At 29.9% G+C, this 18185-nt stretch overlaps 2 protein-coding genes across 7 annotated transcripts; one reads left to right on the forward strand and one right to left on the reverse strand.

Moving 5' to 3' along the window:
* Positions 1 to 307: 307 nt before the first annotated feature.
* Positions 308 to 18174, reverse strand: LOC110664602 (uncharacterized). 6 transcript variants are annotated; one of them, XM_058138877.1, is made up of 9 exons: positions 18003 to 18174; positions 16545 to 16664; positions 16341 to 16460; positions 15813 to 15891; positions 15547 to 15708; positions 14998 to 15095; positions 14282 to 14492; positions 13882 to 14015; positions 308 to 652 (listed from the first exon to the last, which is right to left on the reverse strand). In XM_058138877.1, exons 3-8 carry the CDS (start codon positions 16389 to 16391, stop codon positions 13930 to 13932), a joined length of 687 nt encoding a protein of 228 aa, XP_057994860.1. In that variant the 5' UTR covers positions 16392 to 16460; positions 16545 to 16664; positions 18003 to 18174; the 3' UTR covers positions 308 to 652; positions 13882 to 13929. The 6 variants fall into 6 exon arrangements, with proteins under 6 accessions (XP_057994860.1, XP_021680028.2, XP_021680026.2 ...); XM_021824336.2 differs by lacking the exon at positions 308 to 652 and adding an exon at positions 13255 to 13599 and having other exon boundaries at positions 18003 to 18173; XM_021824334.2 differs by lacking the exon at positions 308 to 652 and having other exon boundaries at positions 13654 to 14015; positions 18003 to 18172.
* LOC131168841 (S-adenosylmethionine decarboxylase proenzyme-like) lies at positions 9751 to 11185 on the forward strand. Its single transcript, XM_058138875.1, has one exon. The coding sequence runs from the start codon at positions 9896 to 9898 to the stop codon at positions 10979 to 10981; it is 1086 nt and encodes a 361-aa protein (XP_057994858.1). The 5' UTR covers positions 9751 to 9895; the 3' UTR covers positions 10982 to 11185.
* Positions 18175 to 18185: the final 11 nt, after the last annotated feature.

Here is an 18185-nt window from a genome sequence, read left to right on the forward strand (position 1 = left end):
CATTTCAATGTAAAGTCAGGTTTGTCACAAATTTGATCGAGTTTTAAGCACATCCAACTCAACCTTTTACCATTTGAGCAATAAAGTTTCAAGTTGATCAACTGATAGTTGATGTTTCATTGTATCAAGAAATCAAAATTAATGAACACCATCACAAGCAAAGAGTTAAAGCTAAGCCATCAGAGCTGTATTGATGAATGGAATTCATCTGCTACAGATACGTATGGCTACCTATCAGCCATGTAACCGGGTACATGAGCACGCACATTTCAACTTCCAATTTATTAAGCAAATAGACGCATACATATTATGAATTTTCAGCAGATTATATGGCTTCTGGTACAACTTGGAATCGTTTAATTCTGCATTGAAAATTTTCTTGCATTGACTTTTACAATTATATTCCATGGGCATGGGACGAAACGGCCACTCTATGAAATAAGGGTAAAATTGCATATGTTGACTCTCTTCAGAGCTCACAAGATACTTTTCATTTTATTCCATGGGCTTGGACCAGCTTCCTAAACCAACCTCTCACCTACTGCAGTATTCATGTCAGGGAAGCAACAATGCTTGTATAAATGGGCAAATTTTAGCTTGGAATGGCTGCCAATTTTGTTGGATGCTGATTCGATAATGGGCAAAGACTTTCCTGTGATGACATTAATAGATAAGAGATGAACAAAAAGCAAAGAAAGCAAGTGCATTGCGAGAAAATCATCATTCCACTAGGATTAAACAAAAGCTGCAAATTCATTCATCATCTCAGCTAATATTATCACACAGAAAATTGTACATTCTCACTAGTAGATTTTGTGACTTACAAATGCAATTTTTATTTCTCCAATAAATTTAAGAAGTGAAAAAATTTGCAGGAGGTATAACAAATGCCATGAATTCTCTATTTCCCATATTGCAAAAATGAAGTTGATACCATGGAAGCTTCAGTTCTGAATCATTCTTAATTTTTTAATTATTTTATTTTTATATTTTAAATAAAATATAAATATTATTTTAATAATTAATATTATAATAATTAATATTTTATATTATAATATTTTTATTAAAATAAATTATTTTTTAATTTAAAATTAAATTAAATTTTAATTAAATAAAAAAATTAAAATATAAAATATTATTATAATAAAATAATTAAAAATTAAAATGAAAAATCTGGATAGCGTCTAATTTTATTTTTATTTTTAATTTTTTAATTATTTTATTTTATATCTTAAGTAAAATATAAATATTATTTTAATAAATAATAGTATAATAATTAAAATTGTATATTATAATTTTTATTATAAAAATTATTTTTTTTAATTTAAAATTAAATTAAATTTTAATTAAATAAAAAAAATATTATTAAATAAAAAATTTGATGACTGCATGAATCCGCCACTTAAATATGTGCTCCTAGTATTGTAGTCCATATAAGCTTTCAAGCACATGAATTTCAGTCATTTGTCTGTAATATTACATGATTGATTTAAATGTGTTTACATTAACAATCAGGTCTCCAAGCGATTGGAAGAATTGAAACGAGAATATGACAAGAAGAATGAAAAGGTAGTTCAACCTCCAGAATCTTGTGGAAGCCAGAACTGTAGCAATGAAGATTTTTTTTTTTCTCTCTCTCTTTTTCTTTTTGTTTTAAGTATGTAATTTTTCACAATCGAATTGGATTGGAGTAAATATTCAGTAAAGTCATTGCAATAATAACAACTCCATCTCTATTCTTTTGAGGAGCCCTGCCTTGGCTCAACTATCTTGAAGCGCATCAAAAGTAGCTTCAATCTCTGCTCATGGATGGAAATGTCTGTTAAATCTTGTAAAATCTTTTAAGCTCTGTTAAATAGTTCAATTTGAGTTAGTTTAAATGATGTTAATGTATATAATTTTATTATCATACTCTTAAAAGAAAGAGAAGAAATAACTTAAAAATAACTTCAAAACTTGGAGTTAATGAGGTAGCTTATTTAATGGCTTATGCAAAGAAAAGTGTGTATGTAATAAATTATTATTGCTTGCAGTCATGTACACCATTCAAGAACTGATGATTCGAAAAGAGTGTCTATTGCATTAATACATGCACATATGAACTACTACATGCAACAGTGATGAGTTAACATAATGAATTAGATTGCAGAGAAGAATTAAATATAAATGTAAAAATAAATATTACTAGACATGATATATAATTTTGATAAATAAAATTTATGTTTTTGAAAAAAATAATATATATACACATTAGAGCTTGTATAATATATATATTTCATACAATAAAATGTTAAATGAGGGTAAGTAGCCCGACTGGTATAGAAATACGCATTTCAGCGTGGTTCAGAGTTTGAGCCCTCCTTATGTCAAATGTCTTTTTTTTTTTTTCATTTATAAGTGCACCTAACACAATACATTCTTTATATATATATATATATATATATATATATATATATATATATATATATATATATATATTTTTCGTTGATTTAAAAAGTGGATGAGGTCTAATAGTCTGATTGGCACATGCTCCCAAGCATAAGATAGAGGTTTTAGGGTTCGATCCCTCCATTTGTCCCTTTTTTTTTTCTTCTGTGATTCTTTATAATTATTTTCATTCCAAAATATAATATTAAATTATGATGATTGTAAATATTTTTAAATCCTAATTAACATTTTTCCTTAAAATTATAATATAACAAATTTTTAGATTTAAAATTATAAGATATATATAAATCATTTATTTATATATACCTAATTTTACAGTATTAACACCACTTCACTACTATTAGAATAATCACCTATACAACGATCAATCGTTAAATCAACATCACTGCTACAATCACCACGTGTACAATATTACCACGATTATCATCACTAAATTATTGTTTTTAATTTAAATATAGAGGGAGCTAGTTAAAGATATTTAGAGAATGATAGAAATAAAAATAGCTATAGACAGAAATATTAAGATTATCATATATATAAAGATAAATAGAGGGAGAGAGATATATAGAAATATATAAATCAATATGTGTTGATTTTGAAATAACTCTTATGTGTGTGTATACAAAAATTTATCGGATAAAAGCTAATAGTCTGATTGGTACATGCTCTCAAGCATAAGGTAGAGGGTTTAGGATTCGATCCCTTCATTTATCCCTTTTTTTTTTTCTCTTTTGTGATTCTTTATAATTCTTTTCATTAAAAAATATAATATTAAACTATAATAATTTGAAGTATTTTTAAACCCTAATTAATATTTTTCCTTAAAATTATAATATAACAAATATTTAAATTTAAAATTATAAGATATATAAATCATTTACTTATATACACCTATTTTTATAGTATTAACAATACTTCACTACTATTAGAATAGTCACATATACAACTATCAATAGTTAAATCAGCACCACAGCTATAAGCACCATGTGTACAATATTATCACCATTATCATCATTAAATTATTGCTTTTAATTTAAATATAGAGGGGGATAATAAAAAATATTTAGAGAATGATAGAAATAAAATGAGTTATAGATGGATATATTAAGATTATCATATATATAAAAATAAATAGAGGGAGAGAGATAAAGAAGTGGAGAGAGATATATAGAAATACATAAATCAATAAATTAACACATATTGATTTATGCATTTCTATATATTTCTCTCCACATCTTTATCTCTCTCTCCCTCTATTTATCTTTATATATATTATATGTAAAAATATATAAATCAATATATATGTTGATTTTGAAATCAACACATATATTGATTTATACATTTCTATATATCTCTCTCCACATCTTTATCTCTCTCTCTCCCTCTATTTATCTTTATATATATATGATAATATTAATATCTCTATATATAATTCATTTTATTTCTATCATTTTTTAAATATCTTTGACCATCTCCCTCTATATTTAAATTAAAAATAATGATTTAATGATAATAATGGTGGTAATATTGTATACGTGGTGATTATAGCGATGGTGCTGATTTAACTATTGATCGTTGTATAGGTGATTATTTTAATAGTAGTGAAGTGATGTTAATACTATAAAACTAAATGTATATAAGTAAATGATTTATATATATCTTATAATTTTAAATCTAAACATTTGTTATATTATAATTTTAAGGAAAAGTGTTAATTAGGGTTTAAAAATACTTCCAATTATTACAGTTTAATATTATATTTTTTAATGAAAAAAATTATAAAGAATCATAAATAAAAAAAAGGGCAAAGGAAATATTCGAACCCTGAACCCTCTACCTCATGCTTGGAAGCATGTGCAATCGGGCTATTAGCCCTCATCCGCTTTTCAAATCAACGAAAAAATATATATACATATATAAAGAACGTATTGTGTTAGGTGTGCTTATAAATAGAAAAAAATAATATCTAATATAGAGAGGACTAAAACCTTGAACCACGCTGAGATGCATGTTTCTATGCCAATCAGGCTACTTGCCCTCATCCAACATTTTATTATATGAAATATATATATTATACAAGCTCTAATGTGTGTGTTTGTATATATATATATATATATATTTTCGAAAATATAAATTTTATTTGTTAAAAGTGTATATCATGTCAAGTAATATTTATTTTTATATTTATATCTATCTATATTCATATAATTTGTAAGTAAATGATTTAAATAACGATAATAGTGGTGATTGTAAACCATGGTGATTTGAGTGTTTATGGAGTATATATAATTTAAAATATATATAGTGAAATTTATATCATATTTTAATATTTTATATACTGAAAAAATATAAATATAACTAGTTTGACCGTCACCCTACCTACACTAATCAACCACCGCCATCATTATCACTCTAACACCACTATCAAATTTCAAACCAATTTTAATATGATACTTACTTTAATATCAATATTTATTGTTATAATATTTAATTTCATTTTTGAAATGCTATTTACTTCATTTCAATTAATATATATCAAATTTATATCATATTTCAAGTTAAAAAAAAAAATATAACTTATAGTATAACTTATAATTAAAAATCAATATATATTATCTTATAATAAATATATTATATGTAATAACTTATAGTATACAATATCTCTAAATTTGTATATTTCTCATAGTATTAATTTTTAGAATTTCAAAAACTGCTAGCATTTTAATTTGACATTAGAAAATATTATTTTGTGAGTAGATATTAAATAAAGAAATTTTATAGTCAAGTGATTTATAAATGAGCTAAATGGCTCACAAATCACCATAAATAACTCATATATTAAAAAAATAAAATAATAATAAATTTTAATTTAATTATTAATATATCATTTTGAGTTCGCTCAATTAACATTTTTGAAATCTTTTTTAAGAAAAAAAGTAGGGTGACTAGACTGCCTTGATATGAGGTGTTACTGCGAAGGAAAGCCACTCAGCGACGTTCATGATGACTAGACTGCCTTGTTTTCAAATGTTCTTTTTTTTTCAAACAGAAATTGTATACAAGTCTTGTAGTTCGCAATAATAGTACATGAAATTCTTTGTTGTGAATCTCTGCTCAGGTTGTCTAGCTAATTTAATATTAAACATATAGCTTTCTCTCCCCAGTAAATGGAGGGTGGGTTAATAGAAGTTTGTCGTGCAATCCAGCTCATGAAGATTGCGCCACTGATGATATGGTGTGTCGTGCAAGAAGGGGTGGGAGAGACGTTTCTGATTTGCGTTGCTTATTATATAAGTTGCGAAGGTTATCTGAACTCTGACTCTTGAGTTGTTAAATGGACTCTTTTCAAGGCGATTTGAGGTGTTTGTGCATTTATGTGAACATTCAAACAAGAATTAAAGCAGAGGATCGGGCAAATCATAATATACAATGATGCGCTATACTACAAGCCCATAAAAGATTTCCCAAAGGATGGTTAATAATAACGATGGCCATAGATAATTGGAAAGGAAGAATATCTCTAATTGTGTAGTTAAGACAGTAACTAATCACATGCTGAAGCACATGGACCCAAAAATATTAATATAAATATTAATATTATTGATTGAACCTGCTTATAATTGATAAGAATTATTTGTAATGAAAGCATCTTATTCTTATTGATTGAACCTGAAACTGCTTGTTTTCCATTCAGCGAGCATTGCTCACAAATTAAACGAGTTTCATGCGTGCCTGCGTACTGGGATAGTCTATTACAAATTGATTCGGTTCCAATCAATCAAACAATTATTTATTTCTATTTATATTTCCATTTCATAAATGTAAAAATATGAAATCATAAAATAATGTTTTCATTATTTTCTTCATATTCAAAATTAAAATAAGAAAAATAAGAATAATTATTATATTCTCCTCTTCTTTTTTATGTTATTTGCTGAATCAAATGAAAGGAATGATATTTAAAAAAATCGATAGTAGCATCAATAAAATGATTCGGCTCATATATTATGTGATAAACCCTATCTATAATTAACCTTTTCTTTTTTTTTTTTTAAAAAAAAATTGAATAGAACCTCTTCTTGTAGTGGAATAATGGAGGTGCTGAACCAGCGAACATCTCTTTCTCCATGGGTGACGATTCCAGGCGAAGCATACACGCAAGAGAAGCGTGGCAAAGGGGAAAGGACACTGCAACTGTCAGTATTTGTGAATTGGGTGGGCCCACTACTCCATTAACCCATGGCTGGCAGGCATCCCTCCTCTTATCCCAGGGCCGCGGTGTCTTCTATTCCGTCAATTTAATAACTATAATATAAATCTCAGTCTATTTATTTTATTTATTACTTAAAAAAAATTAAATAATAAGGTTCATAATATAAATCAAAATTTAACTTTTACGTTCGCACTAGCTTGACATTTAGTAAGCAATTGGAATTAGGTTGGATTTATCCACAACTAAAATAACTAATTTAACACAATTTTTAAATGTAATTTTAATTATTTGGCTTAATTATTTCTATAAAATATTTGTTTTTTTTTTCTTTTTTTCACCTTAACAACTAATTAATCAATATATTCGTGGCTATTTTTTAATACTATTAGATGCTAAGCAACTTTTCTTTTATAGAGTTTATAATTAATCGTGATTATTATCTTAAAATAATAATTTATCCATGCATTTTTAAAAGAAAAGGTGATCTTACAAAATCATAATTTACAATTTTTAGAAAAAATAAAGTATAAAAGAAATAAAGTTTAAAAAGAAAGGAGAGAACATTTTAGAAATTAATTGAAAAGACTATAATGTAAAAGAAAAATAAAAATATGAATCATGAGATTTTTGCAATTATAGATAAATGAAAAATTAATAGATATCAAATTAAAATTTAAATGTGAATAATTAATTAATTTATAAAAAATAATTATTTATAATAATAATGAAAATATCTTGTATCTTATATATGGAAAAGAATATATGAATCATAATTTGCATTCCCATGTTAAAAGGGAAATAATTTATGAATTTAACTAATAGCCATTAAAGTATAAAAAGTGTATGGGTCGGTAATAATTTTTAAGGTAGTGTTTAATATTTTTATTATTTATATTATTTTATGATATAATATTTATATCAACATTTAGAAGTTGAAAGAATAATTTATGAAAAATCAATTTTTATCAATTTTATAATTTAAATTAATTTTTAACTATAATTAATAAGATGATATTATTAATTTTATGTTTAATAATTAATATAATAATTATTTTTATCAAATACTTTTATTTTAAAATTATTATATAAATTATTAATACTTAATAATTAATAACTAATAAAATAATTTATAATTATTAAGATAACTATCATTATTAAACAAGATGAGATGTAAATTTAAGGGACAGTTACCATTTTTTTTATCTTTTATACAATAAGTTTAAAATTTTGTATGCATATAAATTATTAAAAAAAAAAAAACGAGAAAAATGCATGAATAGGCTTAAATTCAGTACCATGCCTATTTATAGAACCAACACAGCTAAGACGTTGCCAACTTGGACTCATTGAATATTTATTTCACATTAATTGGCCCTTCCGAATCCGGCGGCGTAATAAAATTACAAGACAAGAATGAGTGGTGGCGATCACCAAAATGTCCAAACTACCCTCATGTCGCTTTCATAATTGTATCCTGGCGCCAATGCATTAAGGGCAGTTTTGTCATTCCAAATACGCGCTCAGCAACTAATTATTATTTGAGGAAAAAAAAAACTACCGTTAATAGCAGGGGTGCGACTGTAATTATCTACATAACCCAGGGCAATTTTACAGCTTCTTCTGCGCGCACTTTCATCCCCTATATAAATCACCCTCCAGAGTCATCTCGAGACCACCTCACAAGTCACCAGAAAGGAGACCCTTCGATAATCACAAAAGCCAGCTGATATCTTATACGATTCTCTCTTCTATTCCTCGAGTTTATAGGGATTTATTTTGCCTCTAGCTGTTAGAATATCGGTATCTTCATCGCTCTGTTTTCCTGTTTTTCAATCGGTAATTTATATTAGTTCTTCTTTTGTGTTTTATGTCGATTTGAGTTTTTTTTTTTTGGTTAAAAATTTTTTTTGTTGTGGATTTGGTTTCTAGGGTTTGATTTCATTGGAGATTCACAAAAGAAAGGTTTTTAGAAGAGCTAGGGTTTTCAGATTGGAATATTTTCATATTGGTACGTGTTTTATTGCTGGTTTTCATGTATTTATTTGTATTTCCATACGTAATTGTTGTTTGGATTAATTGTTTATTTTATCTTTTTTATTGTAAGGATTAATTACGATGAATGTATGGTTTGTTTTTTTCGAGTAACATGATAAAATTGACAGGCCTAACTCCACGAACAAATATGAAATATTTTTCTCTAATACTCAACCGATGTGGGATTTAACACCAATTCATTCTTTTTAATAGAAGCTAATGTTTAGAGTTCTAAATTCATATTCTATTCTTTTTTTTCTTTAGTTAATTGGTCTTTGTGATGGTAACGAGTCCTTGTGGTGAATCTGTTGAACAGCCATCCTACATTCCTACAAACCCCTTAGTCTTTGTAATTTTTCATGGATTTGTTTTTCTTTGTTTCCAAAACCCTTTTAACTAATCATGATATAGGTGATTGATATCTTTTTTTTTTTCTTGGAATCATTTAAAAAAATGAAACGGAAGTAAACCTAAGATATATTTTTTTAATGTAGTTAAGCAGTTTCTTTTTATTTATTTTGTTCCTGTAATCCTTGGCCTTTGTAGTTTGGATAAAAACTTTCTTTTTACACTGCTCTTATCAGAAAGACCTCCTTTCATTTGTATGATTGAGCTATGCACTTGCTTTAAATTTTTGCCTTGTTTCGTTTCTAGCTATTTCAAATTAATAGGTATTGCTTTCAAAACAGCATTGTTACTGTATTAGTTCGATGGTCATAGAAGAGTCTCCTCTACTGCCTATGTGCAATATTGTATCTCATGCTGATTGCTGTACTTGGTGTTCTGACAGGCAAAGACTGAATGATCTAATGGAGTCCAAAGGTGGCAAGAAGAAGTCTAGCAGTAGTAAATCCTTATTTTATGAAGCTCCCCTTGGTTACAGCATTGAAGACGTTCGGCCCCATGGTGGAATCAAGAAGTTCCGAACTGCTGCTTACTCTAACGTGAGTTTGATTTTAATCTTATTTTTACCCCCATCTGCTTTTTGTCATCATGTCATGTAACTCACTTCCTAATTTTGCATCATTTTTTGTTTGTGCAGTGCGTGCGAAAGCCATCCTGAGATCTTCTAATTGTTGACTTAGCCCCTAGTAGCTCTCTCTTATTTTGCCATTGTCTTTAGTCTGCATTTCTTTTCTGATTCGCTCGTTCCTTCGTACTTGTTCGTGAGAAGTGTTATTTTTTTTCCTTTGAGGCAAGATGGCCTTGCCTATATCTGCTATTGGATTTGAAGGCTATGAAAAGAGGCTTGAATTGTCCTTTTCTGAGCCTAGTTTCTTTGCTGATCCTGGAGGGATGGGCCTCCGCTCTCTGTCCAAATCTCAATTAGATGAGATTCTCAAACCAGCTGAATGCACCATTGTTGATTCGCTTTCAAATGATCACATTGATTCCTATGTTCTTTCAGAATCTAGTCTCTTTGTGTACCCTTACAAAGTTATCATTAAAACTTGTGGGACTACCAAATTGCTTCTTTCAATCCCAGCAATTCTGAAATTGGCTGATACTCTTTCACTCACTGTATGTTCTGTGAGGTATACTCGTGGGAGCTTCAAATTTCCTGGGGCTCAGTCATTTCCACATCGTTGCTTCTCTGAGGAAGTAGCTGTTCTTGATGGCCATTTTGGCAAACTTGGTTTGGATAGCATAGCATATGTGATGGGTAGTCCTGACAAAACCCAAAAATGGCATGTATACTCTGCTTCTGTTGATGTTGGGTACAAGTTGCGCAGTGCCCACACTCTTGAAATGTGCATGACTGGCTTGGACAGGGACCGAGCATCTGTTTTCTACAAAACACAATCCAGTTCAGCTGCTGTGATGACTGAGGAATCTGGTATTAGGAAGATCCTCCCACAATCTGATATCTGTGATTTTGATTTTGACCCATGTGGTTACTCCATGAATGCCATTGAAGGGGATGCAATCTCTACAATTCACATCACTCCAGAAGATGGTTTCAGTTATGCGAGTTTTGAAGCTGTGGGTTACAATTTTGAAGATATGAATTTGACTCAGCTGCTTGAAAGGGTTTTGGCTTGCTTTGAACCAACTGAGTTCTCCATTGCATTGCATTCTGAAGTTTTACACGATGAACTGGGAAAGAATTTAGCTCTGGATGTGAAGGGATATAGCAGTGGAGGGAGGAACCATGAAGATCTTGGGAAGGGTGGAACAATCATCTATGAGAGTTTTGTAAGAAGCAAAGGATGTGCGTCTCCAAGGTCAATCCTGAAATGTTGTTGGAGCGAGGATGAGAAGGACGAGGAAGTTGAAGAAAAATAGTTGTTTTTGGTATGTTGTCTTAATTTCGGTGTGTAATTGAAATAAAGTGTGATTGTGAGGGCAGTCATTGGTATACTTTATATTTATTGTTAGACTGGGCTCTTTTGATATTACATGTTTGTGTTGGCGATGGTATTGCAGATCTTGCATATATGTTACAAATTAGTATTCCACCGCATCCTAAATAAATGCAATTTGTGTTAATACTTGTATTTTTTTTTTTTTGGGGGGGTTGGTGTAAGTATCCTGATGTATGGTTAGCACTGAATTCAGGCAAGTTTATAACGCATGTAATGTAAAATAACAACCGAGGATCAGAATAACAGACCAGGTCTAGTTTCATTCGCTAGCATGTGCATGAGTGCATCAGAATATGAAGATGTGGCGTTTAACGAAGGTTGGTTCATTTTAATATGAGGATGTAAATTTGCGATTCTATCTACTTTAAAATAATGAACATAAGATTGTTCGCGTTCGAAAATATAACATTGTATTTGGAAAAAATCAATACGAAATTATTTAATTAGCAGAATTTTGCTAATTTTGTCATTTTTAGTAATTTAGAATATATTTACAAATTCTATCATATAATTATTAATTTCATAGAATCAATGATGCAAAATTATACCAAATCGTGTGATACTATTAACTTTATATTTTATACCATTCGGTATATTTAATTTAGTATATTTTTAATTTTTGAATTAAATTAATCTTTGAAGTTTTCATAGTTCAGCTTTTTAAAAATGAGATACACATATTAAAATAAATATTTAATAATTTTTTATTTTTAAAAATAAAATATTATTTAAAAATAACTAATTAAATAAAAATAAAATATTATTTTTATATTCTTTTATAATTAAATAAATTAATAAAATCAAAATTAAATTTGAAACCCAAATTTATTATAATTATAAATAATTAAAATTAAAAACATAAAAATATTATATTTATATTTCATATAACTAATTAAAATTAAAAAATTTATAATTATTGATAATTAACTAAAATTAAAAATGTAAAAAATATTATTTTTTCAAATATTTAGTTAAAATTAAATAATAGATAATATTTTCAAACTTTCATATAATTAATTAAAATTAAAATTAGAAAATTTAAAATTAAATACAATAAACTAAAATTAAATATAGGAAATATTATTTTTATATTTTCATATGATTAGCTAAAATTAGAAAAATGAAAAATAATATAATTATAATTAATGAAAATCAAAATATAAAAAAATTTATATTTTATTTTTTATATAATTATTTAAAATTTAAATTAAAATTCATTATGATAAAAAATATAAATTAGAATGAAAAAAAAAAAACTCAAGAAGATCTCACGCATATCAATTTTGGGCCAATTTAAATTTTAACAAAAATTTAAGGGACTAATTTAACTAAAAAATAAAAAAATGAATTAAATTGAACATATTCAATAAGTAATATTCCAACAAAGTTATTCATGCAGACAAGTTGGCCGACGATGGATTCTCAGGAAGACAAGTTGGAGTCGGAAGGAAAAGAAGGCAGGCGAAAATAAGGTAAAATAAAATTATAGCAGAAGATAAATGATAAAAAAGAGGAACATCCAGCAGCATGCGTTGGAGCAGTTGAGTTGACAATCACAAAGGTGCCTTTCTAAAAATAAAATGCCATGCAACTCACTAAAGCAAATGGAACATTCATGGAAGGTTTCTGCCCAAGGAATGGGAAAATTCCCATCACTTGTTCAGCTTCCACATTCTTTTTCGCTTAGACTTTATGCAATGGAAAATTCCAACGTCTACGCTCATCCACAGCACCTCCAAAATTTTCTCTTCATTCAAATAAGAAAATCCACAATGATTATTTGCATATTTCTTTTCCATGGTTGCCTTAAAAGCAAATTGGTATTGCTTCAATTTTTTCCTAATTCCCCGCCTAATATTGAAGTAGGAAATGAATTCCTGCAATTCCATTTCAATGTAAAGTCAGGTTTGTCACAAATTTGATCGAGTTTTAAGCACATCCAACTCAACCTTTTACCATTTGAGCAATAAAGTTTCAAGTTGATCAACTGATAGTTGATGTTTCATTGTATCAAGAAATCAAAATTAATGAACACCATCACAAGCAAAGAGTTAAAGCTAAGCCATCAGAGCTGTATTGATGAATGGAATTCATCTGCTACAGATACGTATGGCTACCTATCAGCCATGTAACCGGGTACATGAGCACGCACATTTCAACTTCCAATTTATTAAGCAAATAGACGCATACATATTATGAATTTTCAGCAGATTATATGGCTTCTGGTACAACTTGGAATCGTTTAATTCTGCATTGAAAATTTTCTTGCATTGACTTTTACAATTATATTCCATGGGCATGGGACGAAACGGCCACTCTATGAAATAAGGGTAAAATTGCATATGTTGACTCTCTTCAGAGCTCACAAGATACTTTTCATTTTATTCCATGGGCTTGGACCAGCTTCCTAAACCAACCTCTCACCTACTGCAGTATTCATGTCAGGGAAGCAACAATGCTTGTATAAAGGGGCAAATTTTAGCTTGGAATGCCTGCCAATTTTGTTGCATGCTGATTCGATAATGGGCAAAGACTTTCCTGTGATGACATTAATAGATAAGAGATGAACAAAAAGAAAAGAAAGCAAGTGCATTGCGAGAAAAACATCATTCCACTAGGATTAAACAAAAGCTGCGAATTCATTCATCATCTCAGCTAATATTATCACACAGAAAATTGTACATTCTCACTAGTAGATTTTGTGACTTACAAATGCAATTTTTATTTCTCCAATAAATTTAAGAAGTGAAAAAATTTGCAGGAGGTATAACAAATGCCATGAATTCTCTATTTCCCATATTGCAAAAATGAAGTTGATACCATGGAAGCTTCAGTTCTGAATCATTCTTTCTGCGGCTTCTGCAGCATTCAGTAAGGTTGAAACTTTCCAGCAGCTCTCAATTGCTGAATCCGTTTTCTATCCTGCTCAAATTTGCTTTGGATTGCCAGAATTTCTGCAAGAAATGGAGGATTAACACTTAACGTCATATCAATTAATGAAAAAAAAGTTTTCTGATTGATCTGCAAATCAATCATGATGATACCAACAAGAAGTGACTGCAATGACTACTGTTGTGTAGATGACAAATGAATGGATGAGTATTGATATGCATGTCAGTAACCCCATGACATTGTATTCTCAAGTTTAAAATATGCAGTTTGGTATTTTTGCAAACAGTAATTTAATAACAAAGTGAACATGATGCAAGATTCATCATACCATTCCTCTGAGCTTCTCTTTTCTGAACCCGATAGAAGTCTGGTCCAATTTCTTTGTGTTTCTTCTTAGTCAATTGGCTCTCTGCAACAGCTGGGGCCACAGAACCAACAGTAATTCCACTTTGAGAATCTGTTGTCTTCTTCCTGCCTTTATGGTGCACCACAACTGTCCAACCATCTTCTGCAACACGGGCTTCTCTTTCATTTCTTTCCTGCATCACAGTAATTTTTGAAACTAAACACCAAGTACATGCTCACCACCAAGAAAAAGGAGAGGAAAGACTCCATAGAACATTTGACCAAACACAAAAAACTAAGCATGACATTGATCACATAATCTCACAACGGAGATATGCATATCAATTTCAAATTTTTATGAGCGAAAAGCAAAAAAGGGCACAAAATGATGCTGAAATTTGCAGCGTGAAAATAACAGCATCCAGTATATCCTTAAATTACTGATAGCGCATTTTTTGGGACAGATTATATCATTCATAAAAAATTTTCACATCAAACAACTATAAGAAAGGTACTTTTGTACAGGCCTCTCTTGCATAGGCACGAAAAAGCAGTATTAAAAAATTGAGCTAATTAATGTGTGCATGCTTGCGTGTTTAATCATGCTGAGACAAAAATTCAGTTATGTACAAAGAAAAATATGCCCAACATGGTTGTCAATAAAGAATTGGTTGGAGCAATGCATGAGAGAGAAGATACCTGTTCAAGTTTTTCCTCATGAGCAGTTATAAACTGATCTATCCATTGTTGCAAGACCTTCAAACCTGGTCTACTTTGACGGTATTCTGTAAGCCATTCTGTAGTGTAAGTACGAAGTAAGATCACTAAACAACATAACATGCCTTTTCATTGACAATAGGGAAATATGCACAGAAAAAATGCATAGCTCAGAAATAAAAATAGATAATTTGCAGGTTGACCTATGTCAAACAATTGAATGAAGCAATTTCAGCTATTTCCTGCCCCCCTTGTCTTTTCCTTTTTAAGAAGGAATAGAAAACAAAAATGGATGCCTTTGCTACACCCTTAAAAAGAAGGACAAAACCATACAAATCCATGCACAAATTCTATTTATGGCCATCAACAGATAAAATACAGATATGTCCCAACAATTGGAGCTGATGGATAGGCCCATTTTGAGCCCAAACAACTAATAGGCACAAATAAGTTGGCTTGGTCTCCTGCTCTATTGACTTTCAACAAAACTTAATGCAAGTCTGCCACTGAATTACTAAGAAAGAACATCACCAATTTTAAGATTCATACTTCTCATTCCTTTTGAGCAGTCCTCCCCTGAAGAAATGTAATAAGCCCCATCCTCAACAGCCTCTTCTATCTTTTCCGGTATGGTCTCACCCTTCTTTAACGTGTGATGCTCCTTTTTCTTTCTGTTAGGTTTCTTGGATTTACCTAATAGAAATAAGACTGTAAGAAAACATATATATAATATAATTGTAATATAAATTTTCTCAAGAAATTATGCACAAGTCAAGCAAATAAGATTGCTTATTTACGAGTTCTGGTCTCTTCTACAATAACAGTGTCACTCTGCCCTTTGAAATCGTTAATATCTCCTTGAATTTTAAATAGGCGCTGGTCAGGTCCCCCATCATCCACATAGAAAGAAAATTGACTTAATCAATCTGTAAAGAATAATATGACTGATATAGGATAATAGCAGGACAATTATGCAGAACATTTTGTTGGACAATTTGAACATGGAAAACAAGCCAAAGGGGGGAAAACCAAAGGAGAAAGACCGAAGAATTTAAGGGAATGACAATGGCAATTCAGAAGCTCACTCCAAATTGATAAACGTACTATAGTTTGCACACTCGAGAGATATTCTTTTAGACTTAAGGACTTTGTGAACAAAATATCCCAAAACTCAGTTCCATTTTGCCAAATATTTATCAAACAGAGTGCCTAGGCATACACACAAATGTCTCCAGACAAGATGATATCATAACAAAATATTTGAGACACAATGTACCAAAAGAAAAAAATATTTATTATACCATGTCCCAATCCTATCAATGTACCATTTTGTTCTTCATAGCCATCTTGCTGAACAGATTTTCCAACCAGAGCATTATTTTTCTCCTCACCTTTTCTTTTCTTTTTCCTTGGTTTGTTCTTGTTCTTTTCTCCTTCTACTTTGTCTGTTGAAAAAACAGAAAGCAATAGATGAGACAAAAGCATAATGAATCTAAATAACACAGTTTTTTTGTCTCCGCCATTTTCACCTTAATTCACGTGAACAGCTATGCCAGCATTAACATTGTTTTCCTTCTCTCTTCTCCTCTTCTTCTTCCCTGTGGTTTTGATATTTTCATTCTGTTTTTCTTCTTTCTTTAGCATTACTTCTGCAATGAAAAAATGCCAAGCACTAATAACTGTCAATAAACTTCAGCATAAACAATACTAGTCTGAAATACAACTCCAATTCTGTGCATGATTCAAGGATCAGGTAAAAGTATAAAATCAGGTCAAAAGCCAAGGATATCCCCCTTATATAAAATGACGATTTTCACAATTTTTCCATCGCATCTCACCTTTTTTTGAACTAAATCAATTAAAACTTATCCCTCAGAAGAGAAATGAGTAATACTAAACATTCATTATTCATTTGGTAAAATTGAATTTACTAATTTTAATACCTTAGACCAAGATATCGCAACGTTATTCTAGAAAGGTTCCTTGATCTTTCAGAAACATACTTGAAGAGCTACTTCATTGTTCATGAAAAATATGAGTTCAAGCACTATTTAGATTATCTCATGCAAGCATTTTTTTCTGAAATAGTTAAGAACTTTTTAAATATAATCAAGTCATGTTGAAGAACAAAACATTGGCTTTTATTGCCAAGTAGCAGTACTTCACTAGATGTCCACGATCAGAGTTTCAATGGGAACAATGGGGTACCACCACATAACCAATGGTTTAATAAAAGGATAAACTACACAATAGCAAGTTTAACTTATGCACCTAAACACATGCATTAACCAGATATGGATCCACCAAATGAAAGCATTTTTGCATGGAGCTGGTACTAGGTGTAAAGTTGCCACCTATTAGCTTCAAGCAAGCCCAAGACTTTTACTACATATTAGACAATTGTTCCAATGCACACCAAAAGGTCCATTTCTAAATTCCAAAAATATCTTTTAACGAAATTGTTAATTGTTTCATGTGAAAAGGAAAATCCTTTCCGCAAGCAGTGTCAATTTGTTAAATTGTATCCATTCATAGCAGCTCCCTTAACTTATGTTTGTTGGCCTACTTATATTCCAAAACATGGGAGATTTTATGGACGTTACTCGAACAAAAATCTACAATGAAGCACCACATGTATATGTGTTTTTCCAATGAGAAAATTTCAGAGCTCAGTTAATTGCAACAAAAAAGAATGAGCAGATTTCGTAAGCAAGCTCTCTCTTCTACTAGCCTCAACAATAACATGAAGCACAATAGAGGGGGGAAAATCCCTATTAGCGTTTTAAGCAAACGACAACAAACTTGCTAAGTGCTAACGCAAGAAAACAAAATTTTTTTTAACAAAAGGAAAATCTCCCTCAATTAAGAATTGCAAGGAAGCTCCATTAACCGTTTCAATGTAATTTGAATAAAAAGAACACAGAACCATATCCACACAAAAGGGAAACAAAAAGGATTGAAAGATAGAAAATTTAAGCAAGAGATACTCTTTTGGAAGAGCTCGGCATTAGTCTTCTTAGCCTTCTCACTCTTCTTCTTCTTCTTCTTCTCCTCCTCTAGTTTTTCTTTCAAGTTTCCCATGTCTAAGGACAAATTCCTGTGTCTCCCTGTAGCAGTTGCCACCAAGAGACAAGAAGCTTATGCAGGGAAGAGAAGGGCGCCACACCTAC

Source organism: Hevea brasiliensis, chromosome 16, assembly GCF_030052815.1.
Source record: "Hevea brasiliensis isolate MT/VB/25A 57/8 chromosome 16, ASM3005281v1, whole genome shotgun sequence".
Classification (NCBI taxonomy): Eukaryota; Viridiplantae; Streptophyta; class Magnoliopsida; order Malpighiales; family Euphorbiaceae; genus Hevea; species Hevea brasiliensis.